Source organism: Ptychodera flava, chromosome 9, assembly GCF_041260155.1.
Source record: "Ptychodera flava strain L36383 chromosome 9, AS_Pfla_20210202, whole genome shotgun sequence".
Taxonomy (NCBI): Eukaryota; Metazoa; Hemichordata; class Enteropneusta; family Ptychoderidae; genus Ptychodera; species Ptychodera flava.
Window position 1 is genome coordinate 15,150,154 of NC_091936.1, and position 21,069 is coordinate 15,171,222.

The following is a 21,069-nucleotide window of genomic DNA, read 5'->3' on the forward strand; positions in this document are numbered from 1 at the left end:
TTACGAGTCTGCATATGTCCATATCTAGCTAGTACAATAATGCGTCTCTGTCTGTGTCTGTGGGTTGATAACACCTATGTGTTAAAACTAATTTAATTAGTTTGATTTCTATATTGCACAAATTTTGATATTTCACACGTGTTGCAGATTTGCTGAGTACGTAGCAGTTCCCCTGTTTGCTTTCCTGATCAAGTTGCCGGACTCCATTGAGGTAGAAGCGGCTGGCGTGTTGGGATGTGGTGCTCTGACGTCCTACAACGCTGTTCAGCACGCCATGACAAGAATCGACCCTATACTCTCAGTCAGAGGTAAAGGAAGCAAACGGTGTTACTTTTTATTAGCTTCGTAGTGTAACGAAGTCTCTCCAATGCAAACCCCTCCCCTATGACATTTTTGTCGAGGAAATTTATTCCGACTGTAACCTAGAAGAGACAAAAGTTTATCTTTAGGAGAAAGCGAATTATTAGTTGAGTTTGTAGGATCTAATGCTACTCTTAGATACTTCTATTGAGGAAATAATTTATCACATTTATACATGTTTATTTTTCGGTATTCGAGGGAATACTGCTCCTTTTCCTGTAATACCAGATCAAACGTTTTTTTTCACAACTTGTTTTCAGATAGATGCGGCATACTCGTTATCGGAGTAGGGGGACTGGGTTTGTATGCAATAAAACTGATCAAAGCGTTGGTGTTATCGAAATATGGTGACCGGGTGGAATTGGTCGGCTCAGACGCAATAGTAAGCATCGCACTTTATTCAACTCTCATCATGTATAGCACTGCTTTCAGGAAAGGAAGCAGCGTTGATAGCATTTGTGGTGTGTCACGTTTTGACAAACAATGTGCCGATGACAATCTTGCAATAAACGTAGAGATGATTCGGCTATAGATTTTAGATTTAGTTTACACAATATGGTTATAAATGCAATAAAAGCGATATTTGAATGAGTGGACAGCCCGAGGTAATGTGCTGGTTGTCTACTTCAAACTTATGAGACATTGACTCAAAGTCACATGCCAGTCAAACAAATGTTTGCTCAGATTCTGATTCAGTACTGATACTTTACAAACTTGACACATATTCTCATGTGACGTGCCGTGACTGATTATTCTAGGAAATCAAACTGCCTTAAGCCTCAGACTTCGGGTGCTGTAAGACGATCCATTTAGACACGGAATGCTCAGAGGATGAAATATTGGAAATGTAATGCGCTGGCTGTCTACCTTACAAATTTGAGACATTGAGCTTTGCCAGCCAAGCACATATTTTGCTCATATTCCGCTTCAGTACCGATACTTAAAAAACTAGACTCATATTCTTACGTATTGTACCGCAATTGATTGTTTCAGGAAAGCAAATTGCGTTTAGCCTCGGACTTCGGGTGCTCTAAGACGATACATTTAGATATGGGATGCTCGGAGGATGAAAAATTGGAAAAAGTGAAATCGGCATTTCACGAAGATGGGCCGCACATAATCATAGACTTTGTTGGTGCTAAGCAGACCTTCAACATGGCCTACAAATCAGCTCTACCGGTAAGAGAAATGAAATGTCACCTCCCGTACGAATGAGGTATCAAAGTATAGAGACGGTGTTACATACTCATAGTCGTCTCTGTCTCTGTCTTGTTTACAGTGTCGGGCCATTGACTCAGCATTATATGAAGAGCCTGTAATTTGACTTTCCCTTTCAAAAGAATACTCAGTTTAAATTCTGATAACAAGGAATGTTGCAACGAAATATTCCTTTTTTCTCGTATCATTCTATCATTGGACACTTTAAAATTGTATTTAGTGACATCAGTCAGTTGTCGAAAGAGTAGGTCTAGCGTCAGTATCGTCGTTTCTTCCCGGAAAAATTCCAAAGTACCTCCTCGAGTGGCCATATGGACTGTAGAAACACTCTGGAATCCAACAAAATGTACTAGAATTGATAATGGTATTAGATGTTGATGTTAGTTGATACTCCAATCTGACAAACTGAAGGATAGTGGGCCCATGGCAATCTGTGCTACAACAGCACATTAACTTAGGTGGCGTGTTTTCATGTGTTGTCTGCGGAGGCATCCTCAGACGAGCAGAGATTTCTACCATAAGGAGAATGAAGCCAAAGATCGTTTCTTACTGTCCAGTAACAATTATAAACTGAGCGATAGATGTGCCAAGCCTTAACAAGAATGCATTGCACAAACAGTATGGAGTGAATGAGTGTCTTGTAGACAGATTAAAGCGAAGACTGCATCTCGATACAGGGTGGTGTGATCATCTGTGTTGGAGTGCATGATAATGACACGGTGGAAATGGAACTACCAACACTCATCAGATGTGTCATTGGTATACAGGCAATCTACGTAGGCAGCCTGCAACAAATGAAAGAGGTCGTTGACCTAGTGGCTAGTGGTCAGGTAAGTGAAGGACAAGCAAATGAGGCCGTTCTGTGGTCACAGAAATCTACATCAGTGAGCACAGAGTCGCCAAATATAGCCATAGGTGTAGTGTTACCATGAAATGTACTTCCGATTGACAGCAGTGAAAACACATACTATAGTAAGATTATAAATATAGATTATGGAATTTGCTCTATCAACTTCATCAAGTTTAGCAAGTCTATTCGGTCAGCCCAAACAAGAGTTTTATAAATATCGATGTATTGATAATATGAAGGACCCACAACGAATAATGATTATCACGTCCTTTACAGACCCCTCCCTGATCATTGCACCTTTCTTCAAAGCATAGACGTTACAAGCCACATTGTTCATGTTAAAGGGAGGGGGTCATCGAAACTGGGCTCAAAGGTCGTATGTTACACCTATACGACCAGTGCAAATATTATATCTAAGGTACGTTGGTGATTGATGAATGTTAAAACATATTTGTTATGATATACATCGTAAAATTTAAATGCGACAGTTATGCTAACTCATGCATCTAGATGTCATGCATTAAATACATTGTTTGTAAGCAAGAAAGTCGCACAAGCGCAGTTGCAACGACCCCCTCCCTTTAAATATACGTTTTGCTTTGTGTTAGGGAGAGTAAGATTGGCTTTTCTCGGCAGCAGGTTACTGGCAGTAACTTTGCTTTGCCCAACAGCTTGCTGTAGACCATCGCGTTCACCCAAAGATCTACGCAACAGCCTACTGAAATTGATTCCTTCTGTTTACTCTGTATTGATATACCTTCAGACTTGGAGTAAGTCTGGGGACAGTTGTCTGTTGAATATATTTGTTGTTTTTAAGGTTTCCTTGATTCTCATGATTTCACTGATTTTCTGCTTAACGCAACCCTTTAATAGAAATGGCTGATTGTCATGATTACATTTCTGGCTTTTTTCTCCCAGATAACACCTGTTACTTACAAGCTACACAAGTTATCCGAAGTTCCAAAACTTATGCACAAGTTGAAAAACAACGAAATTGAGGGACGAGCTATTATAACACCGCATATCGATTGAGTTTCACACTGATACACCGTTGGCGCGTGTATTTTGTGAAATCTGATGTTCCTTATCATTAATATAATTTGGAAAATTTTTTGGCTGACTGCATAGTGGTGAAGGGTATAAGAATTCCAAACGTTTGCTTTTCCTGTCTCGTTGTTTTGTCACATCTCATAATATTTACACGATGGTGTTCACAAATGGCACTACAAATCATTATATTTTTTGTGTCAAAGATGTACTGTTTATGATTGCCAGCTCATGCAAATATACCAAAATACTTTCAATGTGGTTTAAAGGTATAGTGTCACCTGTTTCAATTTTGCCACAGTTACCATGGAAAGAGAAAATCTAACCAATCACAGATTTTAAGCGGGTGGCCGCTTTTTAAAAACAACGCCCTCACATGGGCATTTTGAATACTAAGGAACGCCTCTTTGACCATATATGGGTATATTTAGATTACAGGTGACTGTATACCTTTAAATGAAGCAAAATCAAGATCAAAACGCATTAAAATTACTCTCTTTTGTATTTAATTATGTCATAATACTTGAAAATATCACCAACAGCGATGAGAATGTCCAGTCTCACTGGTGAAAATTAGATTGTCATATCTGATTCATTCATATTAGGGACTTCAATATTCACCATTTTTTTGAGTTCTCTCACTGTCAGCGGTGAGAATAAAAAATGATTCTCGCCAATTACGAAAAAGCGTCATTTTCTTACTCTAGCCTCGCAATATTTCCGCATGTAATTTATCCGCCGATGCGCTAGTCTTACTTTTCTAATGATCAGTATATTTAGTTTGTGTTTGTTTTGTTGGTACGGGAACTCTGGAATCCCCGTGACTGTAACATTGTTATGCTTGACGAGAGAGAAAGTTAAAAGCTGGCGATATTAAAACACATCTTTTATCAAGAAGGTACAAACCATTTATGAAGAAAAGCGATCGATTGAAAGATATCATCAAACCTTCCCATGAATGCCAAATGTCTTACTGAATAGTTATTGCTGATACTTTATTTTCCATGTTTGACAGTTGCAAGCTAAGCTGAACGGGACTGAGATTAATTGAGATGGGAATGCAGGGTACTGAACCTGGTGTCACTGCATCGAAATTTACATGTAACCTTTCACTTGATCTTTGACCGGATCGCGTGGACCGCAATTGTCTCTCAAAAAACATAGCCCTGCACTAAAGACACATGCCTTTTAGTCCGTGGGCTGGAGGGGCCCACCGTGCACCCCCCCCACATCCCTACTTCTTGGGTATTTTTTTGTTCTTTAGGACCTGCTGAACAAGAAAAAAGATGTTAACATTGGATATTTTGGGATGCACTACCTATCTGGGCTGGTTTTTGATTTGCATGTACCGCAAAAAATGGCGAAAAATGGGTAGGGGTAGGGGGTACTATATCCTCTCCTACATTGAGTAAACTAGCATGAAATAAGCACAAACCATACATTTTTGGAAAGCTGAGATTCTGCTCTTTATGAGAAACACCAACTTTAGCAAAATTAATTTGTGTACATAGAATAGGACGACTTTAAAATGAATTTTTTTGACAATTTTGAAATTTTTTACCCAAAATACCATGTAACAATTGTGATTTACTTGTTATTAAGCAAAATTTTGACAGCTTTTTGTGTTTGAATTATTTATTCCCACATATTAAACAAAAAAAAAGTGTTAACATTAGATATTTAACTATACACTACTTCTCTTGAGTCAATTTTGAATTGCGTGTATCTGTATGGGGTGTGCAAAAGCTAGGGGTAGGGGTACAACATTCTTTCCTTGATGAAGTAAACTGGCTTGAAATGCCATATACCTTATAGTTTTAGAAAGCTTAGATACTGGTCTTTCTAAAATGCATAAAGTTTTAGTGAAAAAATATGACGTCATAGAATTGGATAACTTTAAATCGATTTTTCTGGTAATTCAGTATTTTTAACAGGAAGAAAATACGATAACTATTGTTTCCTCCTTATGAAGCAAATCAAACACATCTATGGATGTTATTTACTAATTGCAATGTGCTGAAGAAGAAATAAATGTCAAAATTGGGTATTTACCATGCATTATTGTCTCTAGTCACTAAAAAGCAAGTTTTGCTACATTGGTATATCGTGAATGGGCATTTTATTGTTATGCAATGAACTAATGCACAGCCTTAAAAAGAAGACTCGAAAACGTGCACACATAGTCATATTGCCATTTTCTCCTTCAAGTAAATAGATTATTGACGACTGTCTATTGTTATTATTCAATTTTAAATATTTTTCTATAAAATAATTTTGTTTAAGGTGTATTTGAAATTGTCTATGCCTCCTTGTCTTACTTAATATACAGCAAGCATTACTAACAATCTATTAGGCCGAGGCTAGAGGGGCGTCTACGTGCACCTCCCCCCTCACCCCACAGGATAACAAACCTGTAATTTTCAGAAGCCTTGGGATCCCTAGAATAAGAAATGGGATTTTAACAGACAAAATATAGGGACTCAATAGCTGTTACGGTCATATTTTGAAGGGTACCACAAAATCACGATTTTGTGACCCACGTGGATTTTTGTCAAACCTGTCTTCTTGTACGTGATCTGCTTAGCTTACTGTTTAACATGACCTAGGTTATGGGGTATCATTAGAAAGGTAATTCATTCTTCTTGAAAATGGTATATAGCAATATGCAATATCTTCTATAGTTTTCATGAAATAGGGCCATAATTTACCCCATACCCAAAGTTTTATGTCACAAATTACTGTCAAAACTAATCTAAATTCCACCAATTATTTACCTATACATAATACAAAAGGCAATACTGTGTATTAACTTTGTCTTATTTGCTACAGGTACATGTTAGAAACTTGGAATAACTTTTAACAGAAAAAAATATTGGGATCCTGTAGCTGTAACAGTCATATTTTGAAGGGTACCGAAAAATCACAGTATTACTGACTCGCATTCGTTTTGTTAAACCTTTCTTCTTGTAAGTCTTCTGCTGAGCTTATTTTGAACATAACGAGGCCAATGGGGTACCATTAGAAAGTTAATTAACTCTTCTTTAAAATGATATGTTGCAATATGCAATATCTTCGATAGTTTTCATGAAATAAGATCAAAACTTACCCTATACCCCAACGTTTTATGTCGCAAATTACTATCAAAACTAATCTCAAATTCTACCAATTATTTTCCTAGACACATTACAAAAGGCAATTCTTTGTATAAAATATATTTTATTTGGTACAGGGACATGTCAAAAATATGAGTTAGACTTTTAAGAGACAAAATATTGGTATTGAATGACTGTTACTGGCATGTTTTGAAGGGTACCGTGAAGTCAGAGTATTACCGACTCGCATATGTTTTTGTTAAATGTGTCGTCTTGTAAGTTTTCTGCTGAGCTTACTTTTTACCATAGCCTAGATTATGGGCTGCCATTGAAAGACAATTTATTTGGCTTTAAAATGACATATTGTAATATGCAATATCTTCTATAGTTTTCATGAAATAGGACCAAACCTTACCCCATACCCCAAAGTTTTATGTCACAAATTACTGTCAAAACTAATCTTAAATTCTACCAATTATTTACCTAGACATTATACAAAGGGCAATGCTTTGTATCAAATTTGTTTTATTTGATACAGGTAAATGTTAGAAACTTGAAATAAACTTTTAAGAGAAAATATCCAGATGCTCTAGCTGTAACAGTCATATTTTGAATGGTACTGCAAAATCACAGTACTGCCAACTCGCATACATTTTTGTTAAACCTGTCTTCTTGTAAGTCTTCTACTGAGCTTACTTTTTAACATAATGTAGCAAGTTGGGCATCATTAGAAAGGTAATTTACTCTTCTTTAGAATAATATATTGCGATATGCAATATCTTTTATAGTTTTCATGAAATAGGACCACAACTTACCCCATACCCCAAAGTTTTATATTCCAATTACCGTCAAAACTAATCTCAAATTCTGACAACTATTGACCGGGACATAATATAAAGGGCAAAGATTTGTATTAAATTTAGTATATTTGCTTTAGGTTCATGTTAGAAACTTGAAACGAACTTTTAACAGAAAAAATATTGTGATGCTGTAGCTGTAACAGTCATATTTTGAAGGGTACCACAAACTCACAGTATTGCCAACTCGCATACGTTTGGTTAAACCTGTCTTATTATAAGTCATCTGCTGAGCCTATTTTTTAACATAACCCGGCTATTGAGGTATCATTGGAAAGGTAATTTTTTCTTCTTTGATATGACATATTGTAATATATAATATCTTCTTAAGTATTCAGAAATAAGACCAAAACTTACCCAACACACCTAAGTTTATATTGCAAATTACTATCACTACTAATCTCAAATTCTACCAAACTTTTACCTAGACATACTACAAAAGGCAATGATTTGTATGAAATCTGTTTTATTTGCTACAGAGACATGTTACAAATATAGGGTAGACTTTTAACAGACAAAATATTGGGAATGAATGGTTGTTGCTGTCATGTTTTGAAGGGTACTGTAAAGTCTCAGTCTTGCCCACTCGTATGTGTTTTTGTTAAATGTGTCATCTTGTAAGTCATCTGCTGAGCTTACTTTTTACTCTAACCTATCTTATAGGCTATCATTGGAAAGAAAATTTATTTTGCCTTAAAGTGACATATTGTAATATGAAATATCTTTAATAGTTTTCATGAAATAGGACCAGACTTACCTACCCCATATCCCAAATTCGCAAACTGCAAAGTTTTCGAACAGATGTAGTTTGCAAATAAAACTAAGGGCTGGGGTAAGTTTTTGCCATTTCATTACAACTTCAGATGATAATACACTTTATCATATGCTAAAATAAAGAGTGATAAAAGCTTTGTAATGATACCCTATAATCTGTGTTACGGATAAAATAAAGGTTGGCAGATAAATTTCAAGGAAACTTGATTAATAAATTTCACGGGTTTCAGCAACATATATCCTGCCATCCTTCAAACTATGATGCTAACAGCTATTAAATCACAATAATTATCCTGTTAATGGTATCTTTCATAGTTGGAAATGTCTCTGTAACAAATAAAATATGTTTCATACAAAGTTTGTCTTTTTTATACAATTCATCGAAATTAAATGCTAGTTTTGACAGTAATAGACAACATAAAACTTTGGGGTATGGGGTAAGGTTTGGTCCTATTTCATGAAAACTATAGAAGATATTGCATATTGCAATATGTCATTTTAAAGCCAAATAAATTGTCTTTCCAATGGCAGCCCATAATCTAGACTATGGTAAAAAGTAAGCTCAGCAGAAAACTTACAAGACGACACATTTAACAAAAACATATGCGAGTCGGTAATACTCTGACTTTACGGTACCCTTCAAAACATGCCAGTAACAGTCATTCAATACCAATATTTTGTCTCTTAAAAGTCTAACTCATATTTTTGACATGTCCCTGTACCAAATAAAATATATTTTATACAAAGAATTGCCTTTTGTAATGTGTCTAGGAAAATAATTGGTAGAATTTGAGATTAGTTTTGATAGTAATTTGCGACATAAAACGTTGGAGTATGGGGTAAGTTTTGATCTTATTTCATGAAAACTATCGAAGATATTGCATATTGCAACATATCATTTTAAAGAAGAGTAAATTAACTTTCTAATGGTACCCCATTGGCCTCGTTATGTTCAAAATAAGCTCAGCAGAAGACTTACAAGAAGAAAGGTTTAACAAAACGAATGCGAGTCAGTAATACTGTGATTTTTCGGTACCCTTCAAAATATGACTGTTACAGCTACAGGATCCCAATATTTTTTCTGTTAAAAGTTTATTCCAAGTTTCTAACATGTACTTGTAGCAAATAAGACAAAGTTAATACACAGTATTGCCTTTTGTATTATGTATAGGTAAATAATTGGTGGAATTTAGATTAGTTTTGACAGTAATTTGTGACATAAAACTTTGGGGTATGGGGTAATTATGGCCCTATTTCATGAAAACTATAGAAGATATTGCATATTGCTATATACCATTTTCAAGAAGAATAAATCACCTTTCTAATGATACCCCATAACCTAGGTCATGTTAAACAGTAAGCTCAGCAGATCACGTACAAGAAGACAGATTTGACAAAAATCCACGTGGGTCACAAAATCGTGATTTTGTGGTACCCTTCAAAACATGACCGTAACAGCTATTGAGTCCCTATATTTTGTCTGTTAAAATCCCATTTCTTATTCTAGGGATCCCAAGGCTTCTGAAAATTACAGGTTTGTTATCCTGTGGGGTGAGGGGGGAGGTGCACGTAGACGCCCCCTCTAGCCTCGGCCTAATAGATTGTTAGTAATGCTTGCGGTATATAAAGTAAGACAAGGAGGCATAGACAATTTTCCAAATACGCCTTAACAAAATTATTTTATAGAAAAATATTTAAAAATTAAATGATAACATAGACAGTCGTCAATAATCTATTTACTTGAAGGAGAAAATGGCAATGTGACTATGTGTGCACGTTTTCGAGTCTTCTTTTTAAGGCTGTGCATTAGTTCATTGCATAACAATAAAATGCCCATTCACGATATACCAATGTAGCAAACTTGCTATTTTAGTGACTAGAGACAATAATGCATGGTAAATACCCAATTTTGACATTTATTTTCTTCTTCAGCACGTTGCAATTAGTAAATAACATCCATAAATGTGTTTGATTTGCTTCATAAGGAGGAAACAATAGTTGTCGTATTTTCTTCCGGTTAAAATACTGAATTACCAGAAAAAATCGATTTAAAGTTATCCAATTCTATGACGTCATATTTTTTCACTAAAACTTTATGCATTTTAGAAAGACCAGTATCTAAGCTTTCTAAAACTATAAGGTATATGGCATTTCAAGCCAGTTTACTTCATCAAGGAAGAATGTTGTACCCCTACCCCTAGCTTTTGCACACCCCATACAGATACACGCAATTCAAAATTGACTCAAGAGAAGTAGTGTATAGTTAAATATCTAATGTTAACACTTTTTTTCTTGTTTAATATGTGGGAATAAATAATTCAAACACAAAAAGCTGTCAAAATTTTGCTTAATAACAAGTAAATCACAATTGTTACATGGTATTTTGGGTAAAAAATTTCAAATTGTCAAAAAAAATCATTTTAAAGTCGTCCTATTCTATGTACACAAATTAATTTTGCTAAAGTTGGTGTTTCTCATAAAGAGCAGAATCTCAGCTTTCCAAAATGTATAGTTTGTGCTATTTCATGCTAGTTTACTCAATGTAGGGGAGGATATAGTACCCCTTACCCCTACCCATTTTTGGCCATTTTTTGCGGTACATGCAAATCAAAAACCAGCCTAGATAGGTAGTGCATCCCAAATATCCAATGTTAACATCTTTTTTCTTGTTCAGCAGGTCCTAAAGAACAAAAAAATACCCAAGAAGTAGGGATGTGGGGGGGGTGCACGGTGGGCCCCTCCAGCCCACGGACTATTTCTGACGAACGATTTGCTCTTGCTTTGAGAGTGAAACGCTTTCTATTGAAACATATTCGTTACCAAACGTCATGGCAATCACCGCCATTGCATTGTATTTACTGTTCGTGTATAAGCGAACCGGTCACTTATGAAGGGATCAGGTTTCTACACTATAGCCGTTACTAAGAATATCTCCATTGGAATCGGCATTAATACAGAAATCATAATGATGATATCCGCTGCCTACTATATCAAAATGACGCAACATTCGCATGTTTACTTTTTTATATACTTTTATTTTAAGACTTAGGTGCCGCCAACTAAGCTGTTCGTGCAAAAAGATGTTCGTGCGCAGTTTTTCAGCGGGCGGGCAAATTTCAAAATTAATCAGCGGGCGGGGAAAAAATCGATATTTACTATGGGCAGGGAAGAAATTTCATTATTTTCAGTGGGTGGGGAGAAAAATGTTGACAGTGGGTATCGGAAAATACGTAGAGGGAGGGAAAAGCCGTGGTTAATAGAACTAACTTAGAGGGGAGCAATGTTCCTAGGTATACTGCTAACTGCTCGCAAAGTTTTGTGTTGATCTGGGTTGCCTATTGGGTATCTTGTGGGCAATGCTGAATTTCAGTCGTGGGAGAGGGCAGTGGGGAGCTTGAATTGTTGCGGGGAGAGGGGAGCGGGCAGAACATAGCTGCTGGAGGGCAGTTGGCATCAAAATTTAGTGGGAGGGCACATTTTCCGTGTATGCCAGTGGGAGGGCAGATACGAACAGCTCTATTTTCCCTACAAAGTTTGGGTCAAGGTCAAAATAAGTAAAATTTGTATATCAGCCTTCAAAACATGTTTTGTGATGATTTTGCGAAATTGATGAAATTTACCACTTGGCGGCACCTGAAGACTGATAAAATTTGGTCGACAGTTTAGTGCTCAGATAAGGGGTACTATTGACAGATAGCAGATAGCCATGGCATCAATTAGAGAGAGAGAGAGAGAGAGAGAGAGAGAGAGAGAGAGAGAGAGAGAGAGAGAGAGAGAGATAGGCGATTTTCACCAACGGGACATTATCTTTTGGACAAAAAGTTGCCTTAGGTTGCCATCTTGGAACCAAGTACCAGAGATCGTGTTGGCTGTCGTGTCTTGATCATGTCTTAACATGTCGACGGTGTTGTGTTATTTTGAGAAACTGAAAAAACGCTCCTCCGGTCTTAAAGCATGTACAACTTTCTTGACACATTCCTCACACATCAAAAGTGAAAAGTCTTAAATTAAAGTGAAATTGGTCGCCAGTAATATGAATATTTGGGAATAAATTGCCCAAATAATGGTCGATTTAGCCTACACTCTATACTTCCCTTTCGGCCTTCGTCCACACTTCTGGTCGACTGAACTTTAGGTGCTTGTAGAAGTGCAAACTGGGTCACCCATTGCAGGAGGTCACATACGGTGATAACCTGATAGGGTGACAGCAGTGATAACAGAAGTACCGCGTGACTGACGGAACAGGTCCTATGTTATCTGAATATATTATGGTACAATAGCGCTGATAACAATTTCAAAATTTTAAAACATTATATAGCATCGCAGTGCGAGGTTGATAGCTGCCGCGACAATCGGACAAAGCTTGTCTTGTTTGCGCACAGCACTTCGTGGGATCCGTACTGGTGATATTTTACATTTTTTCAGCGTTCAGTGAGTACCATTTTCGTTCATTTGTGTAGGCCTAATCTTGTAAAAAAAAGCATTTTTTATGTTTGGATAATTATAAAGTAAAAAATGATGTCATTTCGAATTAACTCGATAGGCATGAAGGTCGGACAAAACGAAGGCGAATAAGTATAAGCTTTAAAAATTAGTTCTAAAAGGTACATGGACTCCTATCAACAGCGGGGACGAACATCATACCATGCAACTTAGAATGACCTACACACTGTAGTGGCTCAGTCCGTCCACCATGGATGGACTGTCTGGACTGTCGTGGTGGTAAAGGTTGGCCTTCAGCTCAATGTACACATGGTGATCAATGTCTCAGCAGCTGTACTGAAGTTTACACAAAGAGGGACAGGGGAAATGTGCACTCATACACCTTGACACAATTGGAACCGTTGGCGAAGTCCTTTTTCTGTCATAAGATTCTTACAACAGATCTTGAGGTAATTGCGAAAGTTTCGGGGCGATAATATACCTACGTCGTGATGATACCCATTTCTACAACGGACACGCCATGCTCAACTTTTATGCAACTCACTCCAATTTTGACCGTAGTCTAACGCTTGGTACATCATAATCACATTTGTAGGCAACCCATGTGTGTACAGATATGGGTATCAATTTCTCACTATTGACGCTGTCCACGCACGGCGCATTATCAAGGCTAATTCAGCCTTGCATTTTGATATCAAGTACGACTAGTCCCACTGCGGGTACCAGTCCCACTGCGGGTACTAGTCCCACTGCGGGTACCAGTCCCACTGCGGGTACCAGTCCCACTCACAGTCCATTCACGACTCTTCAGTTTGAAATTTAATCGGTTCCCTTTAAATTACGAGTAACGCTAAAGTGCTGGCTGAATACGTCATAATCCGGAACCGCCGCATAAACTTCATTTTCACACTCTCTACTACTCTAGTTCGAGCTCCTTCCTACTCGAGCTTACGTTGCGGAAGTGTTTGCCTTGACATTCGCAGGGAGCAGCCAAAAGTTAACACCCCATAACTATGGACATGTTCTGTATTGGACGCAACGTGGCGGACCTTAATCAGAAAATTTGACAAGGAGCCTCGAGTCAACCAAGGAGCCTCGAGTCAACTAAAAAGATAAAACAAGCGGCATGCAGTTGTGGATCAAAGTCCAGTTTTTTGCATCTTTGTGTAAAAGGGGTTTAAAAGTCGGACTTTTGGTGGTTTTGATAAAGAAAAAACGATATCTAAGCATAGTTTTTCCACGAAGGAAGCTCTCGTTCAAACTTGACAAACTCAGAGAATTTTTATGTCCTCATCGCATTGATCTAATTTTTGCACAAACCGGTAAAATTTGTACATCAAAAAATTATCATTTTCGCCACTTTCAACCATGTCAGTGATCATGTATTGACTCGTTCATTCACTCATTCATCCGTTCATTCATTTACAAAAAAAATATAACATTTCAATACTGATAACCGGCTTGATTTATTCTCTCATACCATAAAAATCTGTATCGAAGACGTGAGAGAAAGAATAAGTGTTTTGATGACAGAAAACCCTTCACCAACGACGTGCAAGGTCAATAAAAGTGTTACTCGTCATTCCTTTCAGTAGAAGGGCCCGTCATTCATATTATTTACTTTGATTGGGATTTTTATCTTGAAGACAGGTTGTGAAGATGCCTTCGGTGGACAAAATATGTTCTGATACGTGTTCCGATTACATCATTCTGATTGAGCACATCTTACAAACTTGTAAGCAAACTATATTGACTAGAAGTCCAAGGCCAACATGATCATATGAAAACAATGTCACCTTCCTATAGGTGACAGGTAATATATACTTCGATCCTCCATATGTCAGTATTACAATCCCATAATACTCAATTTGAGGTTAACTGTGGTAATCCTTCAAGTGCCGCGCTTTTTCTCGCCAGTGTAAAATGTAACCCAGTCAATTTTTCTCAAATTTTTCCCGAAATTCTGATCAAAACTTGAAGCAAACGAAAAGTGATATCCATTTGGTCGAAAATTATCATAAAAATACAGAAAGAGGGAACAATCGCAGCTTTCAGAGGGCTGCCATTATGATCAACGCCACACGCAATCGTTTATGGTGAAATCACGTTGAAAGTTAATTTTACGGTACTATCACAGGAAATGCAAAGCCGGAATTATGGACTTTTAAACAGCCCCTTATATCAAGACTTGCTTGAAGAGCTTTGAGCTCAGAATTCCAGTATTTTGTCAACACTAGTTTAAAGAAAAACAAATATGCCGATCAGTATGTCATTACAATACGCGAATTCGGGTGAGGCACAGGATGGAGTAGACTTGGTTCAAGTCGGTGAATTTCTATAAATAAAATCATTTGCAGTAGTTTCTCATGGGTCTCTCCTTTTTCATACAAACCTATTTGAATTTGGCAGCCCAGGCCAGGTTTTCTAGTGATAGAACGCGTTACCTTTGAGTCTGCGCAGTCGTGAGTTAGTTTCCGCCGGATTCCGGGAGAAACTCCCCAGTATAGCGTTCACCCCACTCACATGTTTCGCATTAAAGCAGAACACAAATCATCGCGTTTACCCCACTCAAACAATAACCTTTCACAAATCACAGACTTGAACTAAGTTTGAGGACGGAATGGCTTACCAGGGTAAACCAGTGATCTGCTTGTTTATGGTGCGAGATATGAATCCGCTAAGCTATGACAATCAGTACACTATGGCAAGGCCTAACTTATGAAAAGATGTAATGGTTCAAAGTTGAGCTGCATACGTGCAACTTTCTGAGTCACCAATGAGGTAGCATATGCAAATCATACAATTTGGCATGTACCCTCCGTAGTCTGGTTCCCTGACCCATTTCCCCGGTAGAGGGCGTGGGGAAATATAGGGTCAGGTACCGGCTAATGTAAACATGGACGCTATTGGGTTAAAATAAAACAAGCTGTGATTGGATGAAAGTAACACCTGTAACTTTTTCTCATCTTTCTTGGGTTTCGCACTTTCAGGCTCATTTGACACCAACTTCTTGTTTGTACCACAAAGCCGTGGAGGTAGAAAGAAAGACTTTCTACCTCCATGATTTAGCCACTGTGACTTAGCACACCTCTTAATACTTTTGGAACGTTGACATGATGCCTGGCATTTTTCACGAAATTCGGACACCATTCTATCCATCGAAGTCAATCGTCGTTCACAGTTCCAACAAAGTTTGCTTTCAATTAGCTGTGATATCGCAGCAGTATTTGTGGCGTGTATCGAACGTGCTCGGGTCATTGGGGTCACGCCACAATCCGCGATGACCTCAATGACCCTAGCACGTTCGATACATGCAACAAGTACTGCTGCGATATCACAGCCAGCCTTCGATCACCTCTATTTACCCGTACTTCTGGATTAATCCTTTCAGTTTATGTTTCCCGTCTTGTGTGCCAATGTTTTTGGTTCGGATACCAGTGTTCGAACATACTTCTGATCCAGTCGAATTTTGACCGGCGTTTTCATGGTAGCAGCCATATTTGTTGTAGCATGTTCTGTCAGGTGACTAACCTCCGCCATCTTGAACAAAATTCTGTTCAAGATGGCTACCCGGTACCTGACCCTATATTTCCCCACGCCCTCTACCGGGGAAATGGGTCAGGAACCAGACTAGTACCCTCCTTTTCTTGAGTGCGCATGCGCGCAAAGCTAATATTATTATCAAAAGTTTGTTTGAAATACACAACACACGCCTCAGCACATTGTACATAATAGAATGCAAAATAAAATTATGAAAGTACACAACCACACATAAAGCTATCACTGGATAAAAACAATATCATTAAACGAACGGAAGCCGTATACAAAAATTACAAATAATGCTGAGTAAAAAGGTAAGTTTTCAAATTGCACTTTAAAAGGTCAGCTCTAGCCGCCTTATTTCAAACAGCCAAACATTCAAGAGTGCGTATCAACAAACAGAAAACGCTCTCTGACCGTATATCTTATTGAAATTACCTCGATGTGGTGTTAAATGTAAATTCACCTCTCATTGACTCTCAGGTCTCTCGCTGGTACATATAATTTAATCAAATCTCTCAAATAAATAGGTGCTTTTCAGTGAACAATCTTTTACGGATAACATTTTAAAATTAAAGCGGATATCTGCCGGTAGCTAATGAAGATCTGTACGTATGGGTGGTGGTATGATCAAATTTACGCGACTAATCTTGCTGCAGCATTCTGAAGACACTGCAGTCGAGTAAGTTGGCCCTTAGGAATACCAAATAAAAAACTGTTACAGTAGTCTAGTTGTCACAAATGCATGGATTAGGTTTTCATGGTGTTTTATTATTTTGACGTATGGTATTTTGGCGCACTGATCTTGAGAGAGGTTGATTTTGCATTGTTTTTTAAACAATGCAAAGAATCAAAACGTTGCAAAAGAAAGACAAAACGACAACTCGATATATAATCACACTATATTCATAAAATGTTTTCTTTATTTCATGATAGACAGCCATTGATAAATATGACGAATGTTAATACTATGAGGTGTGTGAAAATGTTCGAATGTTACCCGAAAGATTTACAATACATCACCGATCATGAATTTCCAGCTCTCCCATCAGAGGGCGCGATAATTAAGGTATGCAATACCCCTTGTTACTTTTCTATAATATTAAGTGTTATGATCACTTTGTTGAAAAGTCTATATGTTACAAAATTATGCATGAATATCACGAGGCTACATCACGAAGCTATATCGATCCTATATGATGATATACTTTCGTTCACATTACTTGCATGCAACGTCTGTAAGCACTTATGGAAGTTTATTACATCAGTTCCGCTGCCCGGGTCTATAGACTCTCATGTAATTGCCTCAATAAAGCACTGTCAAGCGTTTTGACAGTCCATCGGATTATGAATAGTAGTGCACAAATATTGACCATCCACTATACGCACCCAGTGTCTGTATATCCGTGTCGCCATAAAATGATTTCTGGCTTCAAAATTACAAAATCTCGTGCGCAAAGGTCACGAAATCTTGTAGTAGTTCGAGAATCGGGAACTTTGTCAACTGACACCATAAGGTCAATCAACTGTTCAGGTCATGTCTGCTGGAATGTGTCACAGCGATGTGCATAAGTGGAAGAAACCACAGAAAAATCCGTACATTCCAGGTAAATACAGTTTATTTTCCTGAAATAATGCTGGCCCAGGTTTTCCCTACACCATAACAAGATTGACAATGGCTGCAAGACTTTTCTCATTGCATCCTGATTTATTCAAGACTTGAACTATACACGAAGGGTGAAATAAGGTGACAAAAGATGTTGATTGGTCAGATATTTCTTATCCAATTACGATGTGATGATTATTTTCAGCATTAACATTTAGTCAATTCCTTGATGCAAGATTCACATGTTGTAAACTAGTGTTATATCACAATGGTGTGTCAAATACGCCGATCATCTTCAGCATCGGGCGAGAGCTCACACCGGCTGCGGCAGAAGTGTAATACACAGTGCTCAAACAAGACCCTAAGCTCAAATTTTAAAATCGAAACCACGGGCATTTAGATAACAGAGAAAAATTGGTATTCATAACGATTGAAAGTATTTTGATTATTGGAAAAGTAGTTTAAATTTTTGATATCGGGTTGAAATACTCCCCTAATGGAATCATGTTTGCTGTGCGCTTCGCCCCACCTAAATGAACGTGACTGTTTTTTCGTCTGCTTCACTTTTACTTTTCAGGGCCGACTTGCCGCGATTTGGAACTGTTAACCAATTGGTTGGCAGAATCTTACTGTTTTAATTTTTTTTAATTGAATAATACAAATAAATTCCCTAAGTTGCTGTGGATAATGACAATTAACCAATCAGATATAACCTTGCAGACACGCTGCAAGTCAGCCGACTGTTCAGAGTGACGTATCCTCATTGTCTACAATGCTCGGTCCCGGGCTATGAATGTTCGTTTATCGACATTTATATGTTGATTCTACTCATGCAGGTCATGAAATCGCAGGAAGCATCCATGCCATCGGGGACTCTGCCTTAAATCCAGATGGACTTGCCGTTGGGGATAAAGTGGCTGTCTACCCATGGCTTGGTTGTGGGAAATGTAAACATTGTTACAAAGGGAACCCGCCCTGGTGTAGTGCGCCACCGCTGGAAAAGAAAGCGCTCGGGATCTTTGCAAATGGAGGGTAAAGAAGTGTTCAACTCCTCTCAAGTGTGATATCTCACACAGTGTCAATTGCATCGGCATTCATCAACGCTTTTTTTGTAATGAGGTCATATATATATATACATGTCAGATACTTCTATTGGGAAGTATCAGAATTTACATGTTTATTTTTCGGTCTTGGAGGGAATCCTACCTTTTCCTAACAGATCACACATTTTTGTGTACACACTCGTCTTCAGAAAAATGTGGCATACTCCTTATCGGAGCAGGAGGACTTGGTTTGAATGCAATAAAGCTGATCAAAGCGTTGGTGTTATCGAAATATAGTGACCGAGTGGAACTGGTGAGCTCAGATGCAATGGTAAGCATCCAATTTTCTTCAATTGAAAATACACTGCGTTAAGGGAAGGTAGTTGGGTTGATAGCATTACCATGTGAGGGGTCGTCTATTAAGACCTCAAGTTCTCAGCTTGAAGAATTAAATAACAGCAACCAGCATGCCTATAACTGTCCATATAACATTAAACGTTCAATTTTAGGATGGGTATTGTCAGACTTGAATATAACCTAAGCTCATTGCACGTTTCCTGGACTTGTTTGAAGCCAGGGACATCATGATTGAGGTCTTAACAAACGTCAAAGAGACCAATGTTCCAAGAGTTTTTTTATTGAGTTTGTTTTACTTTATGCTGTACGATTAGCGGCCAATATGCAATTTGTCTGTGTCACAAATTTGAAACTCTGACTCAAACAAAATGCTCGTATTTAAAAACATCTGAGCGTGATAAGCGTAAAATATTTGCTCAAAATTTGATTTAATAATGCAAATTACTTTTAAAAAGTTTACACATAATCCCGACAACGTAGCTCAATTGAATTTTCACAGGAAAGCAAACTGCCTTTAGCCATGGACTGCGGTGCTCTAAGACGATCCATTTAAAATAGGAATGCTCGGAGGAAGAAAAGTTGGACAAAATAAGATCAGCATTTCACGAAGGTGGACCACACATCATCGATTTCGTTGGTGCTAAACAGACCTTCAACATGGCCTACAAATCAGCGCTATCGGTAAGAGAAATGAAATATAGCACCCAAATAGAACCAAATATCGAGGTATAGAGACCCAGTTTCAGAATCGTAGCCATGTCTGTTCTGTGTCCAATAGTCTATTGGATTACGGTGCCACATGCAGAGCTTGTAATTTGACTTTCAAATTTAAGGTAGAACGCGTTACGGCGACGGATATTCGGACTCAAATTTCTACAATTCTTTTCTGATCTACCACTTGTGGGCGTTCATTCCAAAGCTCTTGAAGAAAAAAACTTTCACCGTCTTAGTTTTTCGAAAATCCGAAATTTAATGTTTCCCCTCTAGAGCTTACATGGGGATGGAGGCCATTTTGAATTTTAAATATCCCAAAATGTTTGGTAATTGGTTTCGCAAGTTCCAAACTTTGCACAGTGACCCCGATTTTCCTTGTTGATTTGGTAATGGAATAGTTGAAAGTTCCATTTAGCAAAGTGTACGAAAAGGTAGTCTTTCACTTTCGAGGCATATACTGCCTTAAGGTAAAATTCGCCTCGGGGACAGACTTTTATAATTATTTTTGTTGACCACTTGAGGGGGCTCAATTTGAATATCGTAGAATAAATAAAGCCTGGTTTTGTGAAAATCGAAAATTCAATTTCCCCCATAGAGTTAATACAGGGGTGGCGGCCATTTTGAATTTCCGGTATCGAGAAATTTTGGGTAATTTGTTTCCATGATACCAACAAAATTTGCACGATAACCCCTAATTTCATTCTTGATTTTGTAAAAGAATGGTTGCACGTTTCCTTGAGGAAAGTTTTAGCAAAAGTTCATGTCTTTCAATTTCGAGGGGCATACTATCTTTGGCGTCCAAAGTTATCGACGAAATACTTGAACTCCAGCTAATAACCAGTGTTGCAGTAAAATAATCAATTCTGTAGTTACCTTATCTGATATTCAAAATTGCACGGAGCGACATAACCAAGTTGTCGAAACAGTAGATCAAGAATAAATATCATCATTTCATGCAACAGAAATCCAGTACAACAACTTCCAGCTGTCGTATATATGGACGCTGAAAGTAGTACTGGATTTTACATATTTTAGCGATTATTATATTTCATTTAATTGTAAATCAATACTCCAATAGGTCAAAATGAAACATGTTGGTCCATGCCAAGCTTTACTACAATCGCACACTGACGTAGGAGGTATAATTGTGTCTCTTCACCATTGACGA

General features: G+C 37.8%; 2 protein-coding genes across 6 annotated transcripts in view; both read left to right on the forward strand.

Moving 5' to 3' along the window:
- The window catches only part of LOC139140114 (alcohol dehydrogenase-like), a 125,971-nt gene that overhangs the window by 103,044 nt on the left and 1,858 nt on the right, over window positions 1-21,069 (forward strand). For 3 of the 5 annotated variants that reach the window (XM_070709145.1, XM_070709144.1, XM_070709146.1), the window contains 4 exons: window positions 148-308; window positions 621-742; window positions 1,354-1,539; window positions 2,256-2,408. In XM_070709145.1, the coding sequence (XP_070565246.1) occupies window positions 148-308; window positions 621-742; window positions 1,354-1,539; window positions 2,256-2,408 (622 nt within the window). Of the gene's footprint in view, window positions 1-147; window positions 309-620; window positions 743-1,353; window positions 1,540-2,255; window positions 2,409-2,704; window positions 2,847-3,346; window positions 4,873-21,069 lie in introns of those variants that run through there. The other 2 variants (XR_011553946.1, XM_070709147.1) reach the window with 2 other exon arrangements.
- On the forward strand, window positions 17,714-19,147 carry LOC139140116 (sorbitol dehydrogenase-like). The gene is made up of 3 exons (XM_070709150.1): window positions 17,714-17,788; window positions 18,624-18,819; window positions 19,040-19,147. The coding sequence occupies exons 1-3, from the start codon at window positions 17,719-17,721 to the stop codon at window positions 19,125-19,127; spliced, it is 354 nt and encodes a 117-aa protein (XP_070565251.1). The 5' UTR covers window positions 17,714-17,718; the 3' UTR covers window positions 19,128-19,147.

What these genes read in the sequence shown, in the direction of transcription:
- LOC139140116 (XM_070709150.1), top strand. Translation starts at nt 17,719, where the DNA reads ATGTCTGCTGGAATGTGTCACAGCGATGTGCATAAGTGGAAGAAACCA. An exon ending in GAAAAATCCGTACATTCCAG is followed by an intron (nt 17,789 to 18,623) that starts GTAAATACAGTT and finishes CTACTCATGCAG; the next exon opens with GTCATGAAATCGCAGGAAGC. An exon ending in GGGATCTTTGCAAATGGAGG is followed by an intron (nt 18,820 to 19,039) that starts GTAAAGAAGTGT and finishes ACTCGTCTTCAG; the next exon opens with AAAAATGTGGCATACTCCTT.